This window comes from Glycine max, chromosome 2 (assembly GCF_000004515.6).
Source record: "Glycine max cultivar Williams 82 chromosome 2, Glycine_max_v4.0, whole genome shotgun sequence".
In the NCBI taxonomy this organism is placed as follows: domain Eukaryota; kingdom Viridiplantae; phylum Streptophyta; class Magnoliopsida; order Fabales; family Fabaceae; genus Glycine; species Glycine max.
This window is the reverse complement of record NC_016089.4, coordinates 9634297-9652469: the sequence shown is the minus strand read 5'-3', so window position 1 is coordinate 9652469 and position 18173 is coordinate 9634297. Positions and strand designations below refer to the sequence as shown.

At 31.6% G+C, this 18173-nt stretch overlaps 2 protein-coding genes and 1 non-coding gene across 4 annotated transcripts; 1 reads left to right on the top strand and 2 right to left on the bottom strand.

Annotated features, from left to right (window-relative positions):
* Positions 1 to 10938: 10938 nt before the first annotated feature.
* On the bottom strand, positions 10939 to 13236 carry LOC100500413 (uncharacterized). The gene is given in 2 exon segments (NM_001250745.2): positions 10939 to 11389; positions 12982 to 13236. Coding segments are annotated over 2 exon segments (510 nt in total). The 5' UTR covers positions 13172 to 13236; the 3' UTR covers positions 10939 to 11069.
* Positions 13237 to 14194: 958 nt separating this feature from the next.
* TRNAR-UCU (transfer RNA arginine (anticodon UCU)) lies at positions 14195 to 14267 on the bottom strand. Its single transcript has one exon. It is a non-coding gene; the product is annotated as a tRNA-Arg (tRNA).
* A 41-nt stretch (positions 14268 to 14308) lies between these two features.
* On the top strand, positions 14309 to 16842 carry LOC100305889 (uncharacterized). Of its 2 annotated transcripts, none has more exons than XM_041005585.1 (3): positions 14309 to 14502; positions 15076 to 15383; positions 15859 to 16163. In XM_041005585.1, the coding sequence occupies exons 2-3, from the start codon at positions 15106 to 15108 to the stop codon at positions 15923 to 15925; spliced, it is 345 nt and encodes a 114-aa protein (XP_040861519.1). In that variant the 5' UTR covers positions 14309 to 14502; positions 15076 to 15105; the 3' UTR covers positions 15926 to 16163.
* Positions 16843 to 18173: the final 1331 nt, after the last annotated feature.

Sequence of the window (18173 nt, the reverse complement as noted above, 5' to 3'; positions counted from 1 at the left end):
TTGTCTAAATGCTAATGGGGCCAACAAAACTAAAAAACTACGGTCACAAAAGGTGAGAAACACTTTCACATAAGCCTAGTACACCAAAGTTGGGTGCACTGTGATTCCTTTTGACACAAATTACCAAATGGGCAAGACACAACTAAACAACAGAAAACTCTGAGTTTGATCACTACTCATCAACCAAAACCCAACATAAACGATTAAAACTATCCATATAAACACCATGTCCATGTAAATTGAACCCAAAGGTGTAAGTAAAATAAAAAATATAAATCAATGGCCTCAGACATTGTAGACGCGGATCAATTCACTGAACCAAAGAACAACAATTTCTCGAGTAATAATTAAACAAAAAACCAATGCTCAAGAGGCAGTGATATTTACACTCCCCACGTCCACTCTAACAACAAATTGAGCCCCAAAAAAATCGCATACACCTGGAAGCATCACCCATTCACCAATCTTTAAACCAATCAAGAATTCTTCGAATCGCGACAAAACTCCTTGGCCATGTTAGCCAAATTGTCACGCAAAGCCAAAGCCACGGAAGACACAGCCTCACCCTCAAATGCAGCAGCATTACAAAAACCTTGATTACAATCCTCAAACTCGGAAGCCAGAGCCGAAAAATCCTCCCTCATCAGCAAACTATTATGAAGAATGGAGCAGGCGCCAATGTAAGCCACAGCCATCTTAAGCTCCTCAGTCACGGGTTTCCTCAGCACCCCCCAATTCCTCAGACTGGCCGATGCCCTAAGCGCGGCAAGCCGCATAATTTGATGAGCAGAGTTGAAATTCTCTTCAGCAGAGCCAGGAGCAGGGTTTGTGTAAGGAACCATAAGCCAGGGAAGCAGAGGATACTGTGAATCGCCGATTAGATACTGATTAAACGGTGCGTTTGGGGCGTTCAGGAGGGTTCCTTGCTGGATGTCGTTGTAGAGAGAGGAGGCATGTAGAATTTGGGAATCAGATTTGTGTCCAAGGAAGCCAGCGACGATGGTGAGGATCCGCGAGGAGGAATCCACGACTATTTGCGCGGCTACTTGAGAAATCGAGACTTTGTTGTTAGGGATGTTGGCGTTGACTAAGATATTGAAGCGAGAGCAAAGAATGGAGCCACAGCAATTGGGGAGGCCGGAGAGGGTTTGGAAGGACTGCGAGACGGATGGGAGGTCCGAGGGAGAGGGAAAAGAGACCCAGAAGCGGAAGTTGGTGCAGAGGACGCGGCAGAGTTGTTTGACGCAGAATTTAGCGACGGGGACGGAGACGGAGAAGCGGGAGGAGATTTGGGGGTAGTCGGAGCCTTCGGCGAGGCGGGAGAGGCCGATGGCGAGGCGGGCGCCGGAGGAGAGGTTGAGGGAGTGGAAGAGGGCGGCGGGGTCGCGGCACTCGAGGAGGGGATCGAGGAGGCCGGAGAGCCACTGGAAGGAGGAGGAGGACATGAGGAAGGTGTTGCGGAAGGAGTCAGGGGTGCGGGTGAGGGGATTGGGGAGTTGGAAATGGCGTTGGCGTTTGCGTTTGCGTTTGCGTTGGAGGAATTTGTGGGGTTCGGGGGAGAGGGTGGCGGCGAGTTGGTGGGAGAAGAGGAGGAGGGGGAGGATGGAGTTGTGTGGAGGGAAAGGGAAAATGTTGTGGAGGAGTAAGAGGAGGAGTTGGGAGACAAGGGAGGAGAGTATGGCGGCTAATTTGCGAGATTCCATAATCAAGAAAAGGGAACGGGAATCGAGGTTGGAGTTGGAGTGGGAGTGGCTTTCTTAATGTTCTGACACAACTGCCCTTTCATTGGCTCCAAGCGTATCACGATGAACCTTCCATTTCGGCGCAGGTCTCAGCTTTTCGAACCTTCCATTTCTGCCGCACGTGCCACACCTACGATTCTCAATTCACTATACCCAGATAGATACATCATTTCCACAATGTCTGTGCTAGTTGTCTAACCATTATGTCAATCTGTCGGATTCTTGGTGGACAATGCTATTTTTTTTTAGAAAAATGTGTTTTATTTGCGAATTTTTTGTTCCACTTGAGGAATATTAGGCAGAAGAAATTATGTTGGAATCCAATATAATTACTGTATGCAGCAAATTTTTATTTTTAAATATTTAATATAATTATGTGTTTTGGACTTTAATTCAAAACATCTAATATGTGACTAAACTTCTTGAGAATGAGGATAGTCATCTTGCTCCCACAATTTTCTTGTTCCCTTTTAGTAAATATAGATTTTTTTTTTATAAATGCATTTATTAATATTATTTTTTAAGTATATTTTTTTAATCAATTCCCCACCCTCCTAATTTTTGGCCAAAATCCATCGGTGTCTTTGGATAAGCTTGAATAATTGCATGCCAGATAATCACGTGCTTAAAGGTAACTTTATTTTTTGTTCCTTATATTTTAATATTGATGATTTTAGTTTAACTTTTAAAAATATGTGAATTTAGTTCATCTTTTAATTTTATGATGCCAAAAAATAGCCACTAAATGCTGAGTTTTAATTAATATTATTTCTCTTATTTAAGTTCACTTGAATCTTAAAACTAATTTATTCATTTGAGTTATCATTAAAAGTTGAAATTAGACTAAAATTGTAAAAAAAATTAAATATGAGGGTCACTTGAACCCTATTGTACAATTAAATGTTAATTTAATCTTAAAAAATACAAATCAAATTGATCCTTGAATAGTATATCACATTAAAAAATGATCTTACAAAACTTAACAATATAATATAATTATCATACTTTTATATATTGAGTGACTAAATCAGAATTTTTATTGGAATCAAAATAGTTATTTTACCAATAATGAATACTTTCAAATCATAATACCATAAATATCAGTGCTACATGCCCTTCTGCCCTTACCGACATCGAATAGTTATGTACTTATTTTAGTCCTTTTATTATTTATTTATTTTTGAAAGAGAATTATATTAATAAGGGTCGAGAGACTTAGCCCGATCCAAAACATCTAGTATTTTCTTACTATATATAACAATATTTGTTTTTCAAGAAAAAGGAATAAACACGAGTAAGAATTCTGTCATCTAATCCGTAATATATTTATCTATTTATCTTTTTTTTACAACATCTATATATATATATATATATCATTCATATTAATAAATCTAACCATCTCCTGAATACCCCAAAAAAAAATCTAACCACCTCCTGCCACATGTCAACTTCTGGCTTTTTTTTGTCATTTCTCTATAAAAACAATGGCAATAACTTGAATGAATTTGTTTTGTTTTTTGCCTCGCACTTTTTAGACTAAACTATTAGCTAGTTATAATAAATATGTCCTAGTATTTGTTTGATACGCATCAATTTCCTTAATTCATCCAATTATGATCTATATGTAATTTATTGAAAAGTATTTTATGTATAATAAATATAACCATCCTCCTGCTAAATGTCAACTTTTGGCTACTTGATTTCCTGCCAATTGAATTTGTTGTCATTTCTCTATAAAAATAATGGTCATTACTTGATTGAATTGCTTTGTATTTTGCCTAATGTTTTTGCTAAGAACTAGTAATAACTAGTTATAATAAATATGTCCTAGTAGTTTTCATGCACCAACTTCCTTAACTTGTCCTTTAAAAAAAAAAAATTTCCTCCTTAACTTATACGAGTAACAATATCAATGTCATGTAGGGACAATTTATTTATATATATAATACTAATGTTTTATATATATTTATTAAATTCTTATCAAAATTTATGCTTGAATATCATAAAAATAATAATATAAATTTTATATTAATTAATAATATAAATTTGAATTCATTTAATAAAATCGTAAACATATTAATGGAAATAACTTTTTCTAATCGTAGACTATTAACTTTATAAATGATATAATATTTATGCAGCGCAGATCATAAATGACGTATTGGCATATCAAACAATTTTTTTTTTATCAAAATATATAAATCAATAATAAAGTTATTTATTCAATATTATAACAATTACAAATTTTCAATATTTAATTTATTTGGAAATTATTTTATTTGTAAGAATTAAAATACATTAAAACGTCACATAAAAACAATAGTATAAAAGAAAAGTTTCTGGTGTATTTAATTTTCATCCAAAATAATCTTTACTCAAAATCTCTCTCCCAACTTGGGATGAATATATGGGCTGACTCCATGGATCGACTCATCTGGCCTGTGCTTTGTGCAAATACAAGCCTAAAAAAATAAACTCATCTATTTAGAGAGGATTTCAAGCCCAAACTTGTTTAACCCGAAGACATTGTGGGCTTAATTCATGAAGCCTGCGAGCTGGCCCACCTTAACACTTACTCTAAAAAAAGTTATTTTTCTATACATAGCATTGATTACATATTAAATTATCATTAATATCCTTTACAAATTTGTAATTTCCAAACTCCAATTAATCCAAATCTTATCATAAATCGTTCTCTATAATTTTGTCTCACTACTAAAAGGTAATGAATAGTTTATCTTAAATTATTTTTTCCAACTAAAGCAAATTAATGCTTGAAATTAAAAATATTTTTCACCGTAGGTAATTTTAATTTCTTTGAAAGAGGTAGCTGAAATTTTTTTACATACCTAACAATCATGATTCCTAAGAAGGTATAAAATAGGTTTGGTTATTCAGAAATAAATATTTTTATATTTGGTTACATTATAACTTTTTTGGGTATATAAGATTTTTTGCAAATATACTCTTTATTAAAAAATGCATCTTAAAGATTGAATCATCTCCTCAATAACTTAGGACGTTTTTTATTGTATTTTTGGCTTTATATTATAGAAGTCAATGATTAACTTTTATCGTCAAAATTAGTATGACAATAGGAAAATAAACGCAAGTGATGTATATGGTATAATGCTTAACAAAGACAATGTCAAATATAAAAACTTTAGACAATGAGAAGTTTAGAAAAAAAAAATTAAAATACACATACCATAAACAAAGTGTAACAATAGTTAAAAACTGAAACTTTTGAATAAACAACATACCATGACAAATTCTAATGTAGTTATTTTGCATAATTAAAATTTTTCCTTCACTCAAGAACTTGGATTCTAGCCCCCTCCCTTGGGAATGTTTTTGTGGGAAGTGAGCTAAAATTGATTCCCAAGAATCATAATGTCTTGGAAACCTTTTTTATTAATTACATACCAAACTTGGGAATCATAATTTTTTAATGTAAGATTCCTAGAAAAGTATAAATTTCCCAACAACCAAATGCTTCCATTTAAAGTTTCAATTCTTACCAAAAATATAATCATGTACTTAATAGATTTTTCTTCCTTTTTTTATAATTTATTTTTAGGTATTAGTTTTGGGAATGTTCGATATTTTATTTAAAGTTAAATGTTTAATATTTAGGTCTTAAATGGGACAACCTGACCGGGAAACCCAAGCCTACCCATAACAATATTTTTTTTCTCATTCAAAATGTTCAAGATCATGGTTAAGGAGATCAAATTGAGTACTATTGGGATCAATAATTTATTGGTATTTATGATACTTTATTATTAATGTTATTGAAAATATTTTAATTATGAGCCATTAAATGTTGATTTAAAATACAAAATTGATTATGATTTACTATTTATTTAATAAACTTCAAAGTAACTACAAATTAATATATTAATCATTATATACTAAAATATTAATAATATATTCAGGTTGTTACGTTCCACCTTTGCTACATAACTTCTTTTTTTATCCGTACAAATCAAAGATATGTAGTAAGTAATTTTTAAACTCACATTTATTCAATCAAATAGGTTAAACTGCATTCGTTACATAATGAAGCTACAAAGTTTATTTTATTTAAAAACTCTCTAGGTATTACAATTGCATTTTTCTCAATTCCAAAGCTACAAGGTAAAATTAAAAACTTAAGATATAAACTACTCATACACAATTTAACTAATATTTGGTAATACAATGCACTTCATATATATAGCGCAACGTATTATATATCCATACATATTTTTACAAAGTAAATTCTTAATACTCTTAAGTTGGTTCATTCTATACATAAGACTAAACAAAGGAAAATATTATATCTTTAATTTCTACATGCTTCATCTATGATGTCTTTAAAAGGAAGATTCACCTAAAAACTATTTATTCCTCCAAACAAATAGGTCGAGATAATCACAATCACAATTCTATGTGACACATGCAAGGATAAACTTACTAAAACAAAATTATACCTATAATATAAACAGATTCAAGCACAAGAAAAAAAGGAATAAAAGTAAACTTAAAAAAATACTATGTATAATAACTAGAAATTCACAATAAAATTTAATTTATAAAAAGTCATCTCATGTATGTACATTTATAAACACAAACAAACAACATCATCCTAGTTCAATCACCAACTAATCACCATAAGACATCGTACATCTTGTTTTACATTTAAACATTAACTATAAAAAATCTTCATCAAAATTCATCACGACATAGTCTTAATTATCATCATCACATCTAACTAAGACAACATCATCCACAAAGACTCTATTCCATGGAATTTTCTACATTATATGGATGGTTCCTATAGATCCCATCCCTTACCATGGTCACACAATTCAAGGAGTCTCCTAAGCTAATCATATGGAGGAAAAGTGGTTGTATCAAAATAGACAAGCGTAAATATTTCACGATCTTATATCTATAAGAACTCACTGGCTCATCTATTTTATAAGTTCATTCCTATTAGCCATTACAAAAACTCATAATTCTAAGTTGAGAGCCCACCAAGCATTGTCAACTTATGTGTTCACCCATAATCAACACCAATTGTGCTCATACAACATACCAACAAAAAATCATATTCAGAATCTCCTATGACCATAGATACGATACTCTGTACCTGTCATCTCTAATGACTTGATTTAAGGGTCCAAATACATCTCACCAATAATTATCTCATTGCTCGCGCATTTAAATGAGTCAACTAAGCCTTTCATAATTTAATTTCATCACTTCGACACACTAATCAAAGTTAAAGACATAGGGGGTGAATACTTAGGATGATATTCACTGAGCAAAATCCCTAGGTCACTTGAGTGGATCAAAGTTTTTCATTTAACTCTCTCTCCCAAAGCAATATCTTATTAAAATCTTATAAAAGGGCAGAGTTAGCTCATTTTTACATGTACAAAATAGCTTTAACATCAAAGTTTATTCACAAATACATATATCATCAACTTCAACAAATAACAAATATATTTCCTCATGGACACATAAACATCTCAACAATAACTTAATCATCTTATAATTAAACATATTACATTTATAACATCATTGGTTGAATTCACAACTTATCTAGGTTCACCTTATCAATGAATGATATTTCAACAAATTATATCACCTCAACCACAAGTAGATATCTCATGGATAAACTTACTATATTTGTTTAAACATGTATAGGATTCCTAATTATATGGATTCATCTTTTCATGACAATACTTCAATTAAAAGAAATAATCCTCATTTAGAGGTTTGGTATGTGCAAATGTAAGCGTTACTTTTTGTGGTGCTTATACTCCCTCTATTACTTTTTAATTGTCAAATTTTTTAAGAATTTTTGTTTTTATTTATCTTTTAGTTGTAAAGATCAAAATCACATTCATTATTCTTTTATCATGTCTCCTAATCTTTAACTAATTTGCACATGCATATATGATGGAGTGGATAGAAAAGAGGGTAAAATAGGAAATTTCACAATTATTTTATTAGAATAAATAAAATTGATTGTACTTCTTTATTTTTACATAACAAACTTAAAAGACAGATAAAAAGGAACAGAAGTAGTATATAACATTTATGAGCTCCAACTCACTAAAACACTATTGCTTGATGTTCTTCGTTTTTCAATTGAATCACAAATTGATCATCAGTATTGGAAAGTATAGGAGTAAAAGGGGAAAAGAAACCTTTTGTTTAAGTTTAGCCACAACTAGCAGTGCTAAATCAAGCTTAAGGTTTTTCACGTTTAATAAGGGTATTGAACCAAGCATTATGGAAAACTTCAAAGCATGAAGTATGAAATTTCCTAATATAAAATGAACCGCCAAAAATTAGTTAGCAGAAAATAATATGGGTAAATATACAAGAATATGCAAATATTGATCATCTATTTAGATATTTTGTTATGTTACTCTTATTTCATTTCATTAGAGTTTGTCTTTCTCTCCATGTGCATGTGTGTGTGTGCATGCATTATTCATTTTTTAAAATTTTAGACAAGTTTGTTGAACATTTGTGTGTTTGATGTGTGAGTGTGTTGCATGTTATTCAATTTTTAACTTTGAAAAAGTTAGTTTATGTGTGTATTATGTTGGGATAAATGTATATACCTAAGATCCAATCTATCATGTTATCAATTTTAGTAAAGAATTATTTTTTATTTTACTATCATGTTTATTATTTTGTTAAATTATTAATTTGACAAGTTCTTGATTAAAATTAAAGATTTATTATCATGATAGAGATTATGATAATGAGAAAAAATCCTTTATAATTTTAATATAAATTATTTTTTATCGTAGGATTATTGTAAATATGATATCAATACTTTGGATAAAGTAATATATATGTAACATGTGCATGTGTGTGTGGTGTGCACATTTGTTATTCATTTTATTATTTATGTGTTGTGTATATGTGAATGCATGCATATGCCTATGTGATATTCATTTTTTAATTTTTTTGTATTAAAAATTGTGGAGAAGAAACTCTCTAGTCCATGGAGTTAGAACAACATGGATAAACTCTTTACCCAAAAAGAAATTTTTCGTAGGAATCGAGCCAAGGACCTTCTTGTGAAGTATTCTTGTAGACACTCTCAAGTCATGCATACCTAACATATTTCCACAAGACCAAAATGGGTTCATTTTTAAATCTTTAGAAATGTTAGCTATGTGTCAGTCATTTTCTAAACTTTAGAAAAAGTTAGCATAAAATATTATTTAACATTGTATTTTAAACTATGGAATTCATATGATAAATGTTTGTTTTATATGATTTTAATTTAAGATAAATAAATGTCGTTGAATATAAATATATTATAATTTAATCCATAATAAATAAATATATTTCAACATATAAATTATATTTTAAGTGATTAAAGGATCTTATTAGATGGGACTATGTTATTTTAATTATTTGATTCATTTATTTTAAAATAATAAAAAAACTGAAAAAGAATAAATAAAGAAAAATGGTTAGGATAGTTAATAAAAATGTTATTTTTCTTCCTATATAGAATAGAATAGAATAAAAAAAAACAAAAAAGTAAAAAAATAAGATAGAACGTTACAAAAGAAGACAATTTTTTTTATTAAAAACAAAAAAAATTATAAAAATATTAGAAAGAGTTCCATTAGTAATTGAGGATACAATTTAAATGAATTATCTCAATATTTTTCTTTTAACTTTTATATTTTCTAGGTTTAGGTTTTGAATTTTTACGATAGTTATAGTTCATGTCCTCTAATTCTTCACATGTTTTATTTAAATATGTTAAAGTAAAATGAACATTAAAATTTATTTAACAAAAAATAATATGGGTGAGGTTATGTTTAAAGTAGGCGTTGGATACTGAAATAAAATAAAATAGTAGATTATAGATTTGAAACCATGCTACCACTTTAGATTTGTGAAGATTTGTGAAGTGATCATTGAACATAAAAAGTTCGAATCGAAGGATAAAAATGTGTCATGCAAAAGTAAGATTAATGAAATTGATTAACATTGACATCAATCTCGTAGTTGGTGATTCTAAAATTTGGCATAATCATTCAATTACTTGAAAATCAATGATGCATGCTCAAAAGTTAAATTAATATTTTTCTTATACATGGGTTACTTTAATATGATGTAGTATTATTAGGATCACTTAAATTAATATAACATAAATACTCAAAATGATAATCTTAAGTTGAAAGAATTAGAAACGCTCTTAAGAAATAACTACTACAAATGTTAATGTCTTTCATTTTTTTAGAGACTCATTATCATAGAAAAAAACATAGAAAATTAGTTTAAGAAGATAAATATATCTTTTATTGAAAGATATAACTTTCTTAAAAAATTTTGGATTATTTTATAAAAAAACACTAAATATGAAAGAACATACAAACATTCTTTCATATGTGTAGTGTCTTGCTATCCTATATTATTAGTCGTGTTAAGAGTGTCATGTTAGAGTGGAGTCCTCCACTCATTTCTTTCATACACCTCTCAGCACCATACAACAAATATTTCAAGTTACCGAGCTTGCTTTATGAAATATTTTTTACCATTGCCTGCTGCCACTAACATAATTCTAGTCACTAATATTTTTTTACATACAAGTTCTACATTCATTTGTTAAGTCTTCCCTCGAGACGCCTAACACAACAACTTGAGTAGCTGAGTTTAAGTTAATCTAATTCAATTTCAATGTTAGGAATGCTATCAACACATAATACATAAATTATCCTCCATCAGAACTCAATCTAAGACCTTAAGTACAAGTCCGACTCAATGTTGAATAAGGCTTAGCAAACTATAAAAAAGACTTTTTTTTTTTTTTTTACTTATGTTGAGTCTTTTTGTTAACATGTGTAATCTTCAGCATGATATTTTTTTTTTATCTTTACTGCTCTTGTAGCACCATGATATTCAGCATTGGATATAGGCTCTACATGCACGTTATTCCTTAATTAAACAGGCGAATTTGAATATATACAGCTATTACTATATAGTCAAACACACTAGGCTGATCAACGGACATAGGTCACAAAAAATAGAACAACGGTTTAACAAGGGAAACAAGCACAAGGTAAATCAAATCTTAGCTTCCGAATAACAACTGTTCGAATCAAGTACCAAAGGAACACTTAAATTTCAACTATGATATTCTCTATAGCTGAAGAAGATTTTCCCTAGGAAATATAGCTATTGAAAGTGGAACATTCATTACGAAAGAAGCAGTCTCACTTGACCATGCCTATTATGGGAAAAAAGGAAACAAAATATGTACAAGAACTCATCAATGCCTGCACTGATCCATGACTAGGGCTTGAGCACCCCCTCTATAGCAGCCACATAAAACTCCTTTGGCATGGTACCAATTACAGAATCACATTTCTTGCCATTTTTAAACATCAAAACCACTGGTACAGCCTTAATTTCATAGTCCTCAGCAATTTGCATGTCAGTGTCTGTGTTGACTATAAAACATTTGAGTTTCCCAGCATACTCTGTTGCGATCTCATCTATTATCCGGTGAACCATCCTGCACGGGCCGCACCAATTTGCATAGAATATAACAAGGACTGGGATTTCACTTTTCAGAATTGAATTATCCCACAGGTCTTTGGTAACTGGAATAGCTGCCAAATAACAACTCCACATGATTAAAGGGAAATCCTATTGATTCAAGCCACAATAAACACTGGCATCCCATAAATGATGAAACTGAAACCAGGACCAGCTAAAAGTAAGAAATAAACAAACAAAAAAGCATGAGCCTTGAATCACTGAGTGAAATATTTCAACAGAAATTCCCTCCTTAGTCAGGAACATAGTTACATAGAGAGGAAAAACTTTCTACTCATTAATAAACGCAAATGATTTCAGACGCCTTCTACATGGTTGACTTATTCTTTTCTTTTTGTGTCAGAGGGGACATTATGTATCTTATTCCATAGGTTATTCCATCATCATTATTTAATTCAAACAAACTAGCAGTCTGAAAAGGAAACGATTTAAATATATTTTAATATACAGTAATGAGATCAGGTAGCCCAAGCAATAGCATCCAAGCCTATTGATAAAATAGCCATCAGAAGGGGAAAAACATGGGGGGACAAATGAACTTCTCAAGCTCTTCAGATGAGAAAACAAATATGACAAGTCAAAATTGTCAAATTGACCTCAAAGTCCTAAAAACGAGAAGAAAAAAATCAACTATTACAGTAATGCTAGCAACTCAAACTAGGAATCAATACAATGATGAATGATAAACTAGGCTACACAATTTCCTTTGAAATTTAAATAAGCAAGGATAAAAAGATCAAAAGGATACTGAGGCTTATAATGCTTCTGATCTGAAATTACAAAAATCATCATTGTGACAGGTCCTGTATGCTGGGTTTTCTAGTGGAAGAAAGATAATCACAGGTAACAAACCATATGTTACACGCCAATCCTTCCATCATTCCATGCCTCTGCAGGTTATTTGGGGCACAAATGATTTACAAGGAAAAGTTTTGCAAAACTTAACCACAATTCAAAAGAATGAATCTATTCCAACTGCAACTTATACTTTGTGAGTAGTTTGGACATTTTTGACATATGCATTCATTCTGAAAAAATAAGAGTAAGAGAATACAAAAGGAGAACTATATTCTTATTTTTAAGAAGATCCAAAATGACCGTTTCAACATTTCCAATGTTTCACAGAACTAACATTTTTTTCCAAAAGGTTTAATTAAACTTTCCCAGAAATACTTTTAAGGACATTGTTTGAGTTTATTTCTTCAAACTTGAAATGGGTACCAAAACAACACCTAAAATTGTTTTTTTCAGTCACTCCAAATCTATCATTCAGCTAAACTCACGAGGTAACATATTATACACACCTTAGTAAAAACCTAAGCTGGAAAATGCTAAAAAGTATGAAAGTTAAGCGACAAACAACACACTTTAAGTCTAAAATGATTAAAGGAAAAAAAAAATACATTAAAAAAAATCCCAAATGTTACCAACATAGACACCAAAACACAAAAGACAAAGCATCCAATCGATCAATAACAATCCAGAATTCCACAGCAAGAAAAACATTACCAATGAAAGATTGAAATCCAAATCAATAAATCACGAATGCGCTCTATAACACACACAAAACACAATCTTGGCCTCGATCTCAAGAGCTTAAAACAAGAAAACCCCAGAAGCGCAAAGAGGGAAAAAAAGAAAAAACCTCTAGTTTCGTTGCGCAAAGATTGAATCTTGGGCAAAACAAGAGGAGTTTGAGGGCGATGGGGTTGGTGGGGCATGCGTAAAACGAAGGGAGAACGGTGAGGGAAGGCGTGGGAAGAAGAAGAAGAAGGGTCGGTGATAGTGGCTTTGTGAAGGGTGGGAGGCGAGGAGGTGATAGAAAATGAAGCCATTAGAGAGAGAGAGAGAGAGTGACAAGTTAAAGAAGACAAATGCAAAACAAAGAATGGGACCGCACGCAACAACAGCAAAATGAAAACTCAGAAACAATAAAGGCACGAGGGAGAAAAAACGGTGGGTGGGTGGATGGATGGATTCTTGTGACTACTCACTACTCAACTTTTGAAGATTGGATTCTTTTTTTTCACTCTCAACAATCTCTATTATCCAAATGTTTAATAACTATGTTGCTATATTTGTCTTATATCAAATCAAAATACTAGTAGTATCAAATTATATTCATTTATTGCACCTGTACTAGTATTTAATTATAATTACATGATGATGCACTTCTAAGTCATAATAACTCCTGTTTTCTCCGTACATTTTTATCTTAAAACAAAGTCTCTATTTAAATCTTATTAATGAAAAAAAGTATAATTCAAAAGAAAAATCTCGTGATCATTTAATTTTTTTTTATAAAAATTAATCATTAATAATATTATGTAGCAGTAACATTTTTTATAATAATTTTAAGAATTTATAACATTGACACACATATTTAACCAATTTAATTTCATCTCTCAATTTTTTAACCAATAATGTGATAATCCAAAAATATATATTTCTAATTTAAAATATGCAAAGTGAAAGGTTGATGCGTAATGTGTTTTTTACTATTTTTTTAAAATACAAAAATACTAGTATTTTTGCATTGCATAAAATACATTTTTATTTTATAAAATTAAAATTTATAATAAGCAATTATTACTACTTTCTAAATATATAAATTATATCACAATTAAAATATGTAATAAATAAATGATTTATATTGTGATTTATTGTTAATTTTATTTAAAATATTGATACTTAAGTTAGAACTAAAGATATTAAAAATGTAGACCAAAAGATAAAATATTAAGTTAAATCATTTGAAGAAAAAATATATAGTTGAAATTAATTTCTGCTAGTCAATCACAAGTTTACAACTTGTTAAGCAAAGCTGGATATTAAAAAGTAATAACAAAATTTTAAAACACGCCCAGTGGGACTCGAACCCACAATCGCTTGATTAGAAGTCAAGCGCCTTATCCATTAGGCCATGGGCGCTTCTTAATATTCAATTCTTTAAAGTATTATAATAATGTTAAAACATTGCTCCCACAAAAATCCTTCTTGTTGTATTTGCGACCGAACAACATCATCCATTCAATTCTGATCTTGCAGTAACGAATAAACTGAAAAAGAGTGAAAACCATCGCACTGTACGTCTGTACCATAACTTCCACCACCGCCGCCGGCGCCGATCACCACCATTTCCGGCGACTCCACGCTACAACAACCGGTGACTCTCTCTCTCTTTTTCTTTTCTTCGCCTTCTATTTCGGAGGACTCTTTGTTTCCCTTCATACTTATTATTATTAGCGCGAACGTGTTTGTTTTCGGTTCTTCGCGTTTGCGTTTCTGCCGCAGAGAAAGAAATTCGTGTTGCGATTCCTCGAAACGGTGGCGTGTGGTTGCTTACTTGTTTGTGTTCTCAACAGTTTTTTTTTTTTTTTTTCTACTGAAATTGGTTACTTAGAATGGGACAGTGGCAAGCAAATATTCACGCGGAAGCATTGGATTTCTAGATTGTTTCTCTGTTAGGTTTTAGAAAAAGGTTAAAAAAATTTAATTGCTATGGCCTCAATTAGGACCTGTCGCATTTTAATTGCCGCGATATCAGCGAACGCAATAAAACCGAAATGTGACCGCGATCGATATTTAAAACCCTAGAATTTTATAATTGCAAATATCTGCTGTTTGTTTTATGACTCTTCTAATCTCTAGTAGGTTTCATAACTTTTTTAGTTTGAAAAGGATGAGGTGTTGATTGTTGAGGCAGAATTTTTAAAAAAGCCATTAATGAATTTTGCAGTGTTTGAAGGACTACAAAAGTGAGCATACCATGGCTTTGTCCCTTTCTTATGCAATCACAAAGCCATTTTTGAGGGTCCAAGACAGAAGCAGCATGAACTGTGAACTTCAGAGACCCAAAAATGGTGTTGTAGCTTTGATAAGGTGTGAATCAAAAGAGTCATCATCAGAGTTGCCAGAAAAACATTCCAAGTTGGAGATAGGGTCACCCATTATTTTCATTGAAGCTCCCAAGATGATCAAGACTGCAGCTACTATGCCCTGCCTCAGGGTCAATTCTGGTCTAGTCAAACCTGGTGATGTTGGAAGGTATTTTTTTCACCTCATCATCCACTTATCTCTTAATAGGAAAATTCAATTCTCCAAATATTGTGTCAATTTAATTCATGGAACTAATAATAATTGAATCAGTAAAGTCTAAAAGTATATCCAAATACTATTTGAGTTTAATTTTTATAGTGTTGTAGGTTTTTACATTGTCAATAAATTAAAAATTATGATAGGTATAAATTTTAAGTAACTTTTGTAAAGGTCAATGAAATTACTATATACGACGAGTATACATTATTTATTTACGTTATCAGTACGTTGACTAGTTTCTCATATCTATTAACAGTGTAAATCCAATTACAAACCCCTAAATTTATTGTTTTTTATAAATTAAAAGTAACTTTAAAATGTGTTTGGATAAAAAAAAATTAAAATTATGAGGGTGAAAGAAAATGAATGCAAAGAGAAGAAAGATATGTTTGGTGTGTTTCTAAAGAGAAAAATATTGATGCAGCATGAGGAGTCACATGAGAACTGGGACACGATGGTGTACATCACCATACCTCGACCACGACATTTAGTAACGATGCAAGACATGGTACAGGCTCTCTGCACCGACGAGCACTTTCATCGCGTGATAGGCAATGGCGACTGCTCCCTTGATCAACGGGTGCAGTTCTATGTGCCCTCCTACGCTCGCATTTGATCAACGTTCCGCGAGCTCAGACGGTGTTTCTTGAAGTAAAGGATCATCAGTGTAAAGGGAAAAGTCGCGAGTTCGAGAATGAGATTTCAAAAACTTATGAAAGAGAGGATGAAGGTTATAAAAGAAATACAGTAACGTTTTGGAATGATCTTTTATCAAGAAGAGAATTTCAATTTCTTACCTTTTAGAAGGAAATTAAAATTCCATATTTTTAGTTGTTTAAAATTCTGTTTTAAAATTCTAAAAATTTAAATTCTTCATAAAAAATATCCAAACAATGAATTTTAGATCAAAGAAATTTAAATTCTCTGATAAATTATTTTTCTCAGTTAAAATTCTCTATCCAAACACACTTTTAAACTTATATTTAAGGTTTCACTGACAGTATAGATTTTCTTACAACAATAGTGCGTAGAAATTAATCTGATAAGTTCATGTAAATTTAAATCATTGAGGTCCGAAATGTTAGTTTAATTCACTACTATTTGTTTAACTCTGGCATATAAATTTGTGAGCATCAAATGCTTATAATGGCAGTTGGTTTATTACTTGCTGCAGGATTGTTTCAAGAAAACCCAAAGACGTGTGGGCAGTGCGGCTAAGAATTGGAACTTATCTTGTAGATGGAAAATATTTCAAGCCCTTGGATTTGGCTGAGTATAGCTGAATAATGACTGAGAAATTGCTCCCAAAACACAAAGACTCAATGCCAACTTGTTAGATGACCCGTGGCATACCATATTTTGTATATTTTTACTGCATTGTGCAAATTAGTTGAGCAAACTACATGAAATTAATGTTTCTCGTATTTCTTTTAAATTTCCTTATTTTATTTATTTATTGGTAAAAATGTTTACGTAGAGAAGCTTAATAATGTGTATAATGTCTAAATGACCATATTAATATTAAGCTGTTTTTATTTGGGAGTTGGTTGTAGAAAACTAGAAATCATAGTATTCTAATATTCTTTGGCGAGATTATAAATTTTAGTAAACAGAATGTGACATCCCCTGCATTCTATTTAATAACTTGCAAAGTTAAGTAAAATGACATTTTATTTTGTGTGCTATTGTTCCAATTCTTACACAGTGAGTTTGCTTTGGAACGAATCCGCATGCAAGATTTTGTTGTGAATACAAAGTGACGTGCAAGAAACATTTTTATTATAAAAATATATGGTGCACCACTCAGCTTGTTCCCTTTCATATCGTTGTCTTGCCCTTCATTTCAACAACGCGCTCACCATTTTTCTTCTTATTAACAGTAGATAACCACATATTTTAGGGCAGAATAAATTTTGAGATATGGGGCTATACACCGAAGGCAGTCTACTCGGTAAAGAATGCGTAAAAAGTGATAATGAATTAGCTAGTGGATAATGAAAACCTAGCAATGACTATTGATTGGAGGTTGATTTGGAAAGTGAATGTTCCACCATGAGTAAGAAATTTGATGTGGATAGTATGTATAAGTCGTATTCCAACTAGAGAAACTTTGAATTCTATAGGGTTGTAGTGTTCCATTATTTATCTGCTATGTGAAGTTGAAGTTGAGGCAACTATTCATGTGTTTTTTACATGCACAAAGAATGAAGATTGTTGGCCAAAGTTCAACCTAAGTCATTGCCTGGAGGAGGTTGGTCTTGTTACAGACTGAATCATGCAAGGAATTCTTCTTCACATTGTGTTTGAAACTGCAAGAAGAAAGTAAAGATCAAATGGCTATCTTGTCATTGAGCATATGGAGGAGGAGGAATGACAAGGTCTGGGAAAACAAGGATGTCCCAAGTTAGTTTGTGGTTAGAAAAGGGGGGAGTTTTGCCAGAGTTGAAAGTGTGCAAAGACAAAAGATCAATCGGAGAGAATTGACACTTGAAACCACGTCATTGAAAGTTGACGAAAACCAGAACATGGATGACTCAAATGCAACGTGGATTCTAACTTTCGTATGATTTGCAATACCACTAGAATTGATTTGTGTGTTCGTGATGATCAAGGAAGATTGGTTTCAACAATGACATCATGGAGACAACCATGCATGAATGTTAAAGAAGGTGAAGCATGTGGTCTATTAACAACTTATTGTTTTGTAGCTACAATGAATTTTAATCATGTAGTGTTTGA

What these genes read in the sequence shown, in the direction of transcription:
- LOC100305889 (XM_041005585.1), top strand. Translation starts at nt 15,106, where the DNA reads ATGGCTTTGTCCCTTTCTTATGCAATCACAAAGCCATTTTTGAGGGTC. An exon ending in AAACCTGGTGATGTTGGAAG is followed by an intron (nt 15,384 to 15,858) that starts GTATTTTTTTCA and finishes ATATTGATGCAG; the next exon opens with CATGAGGAGTCACATGAGAA.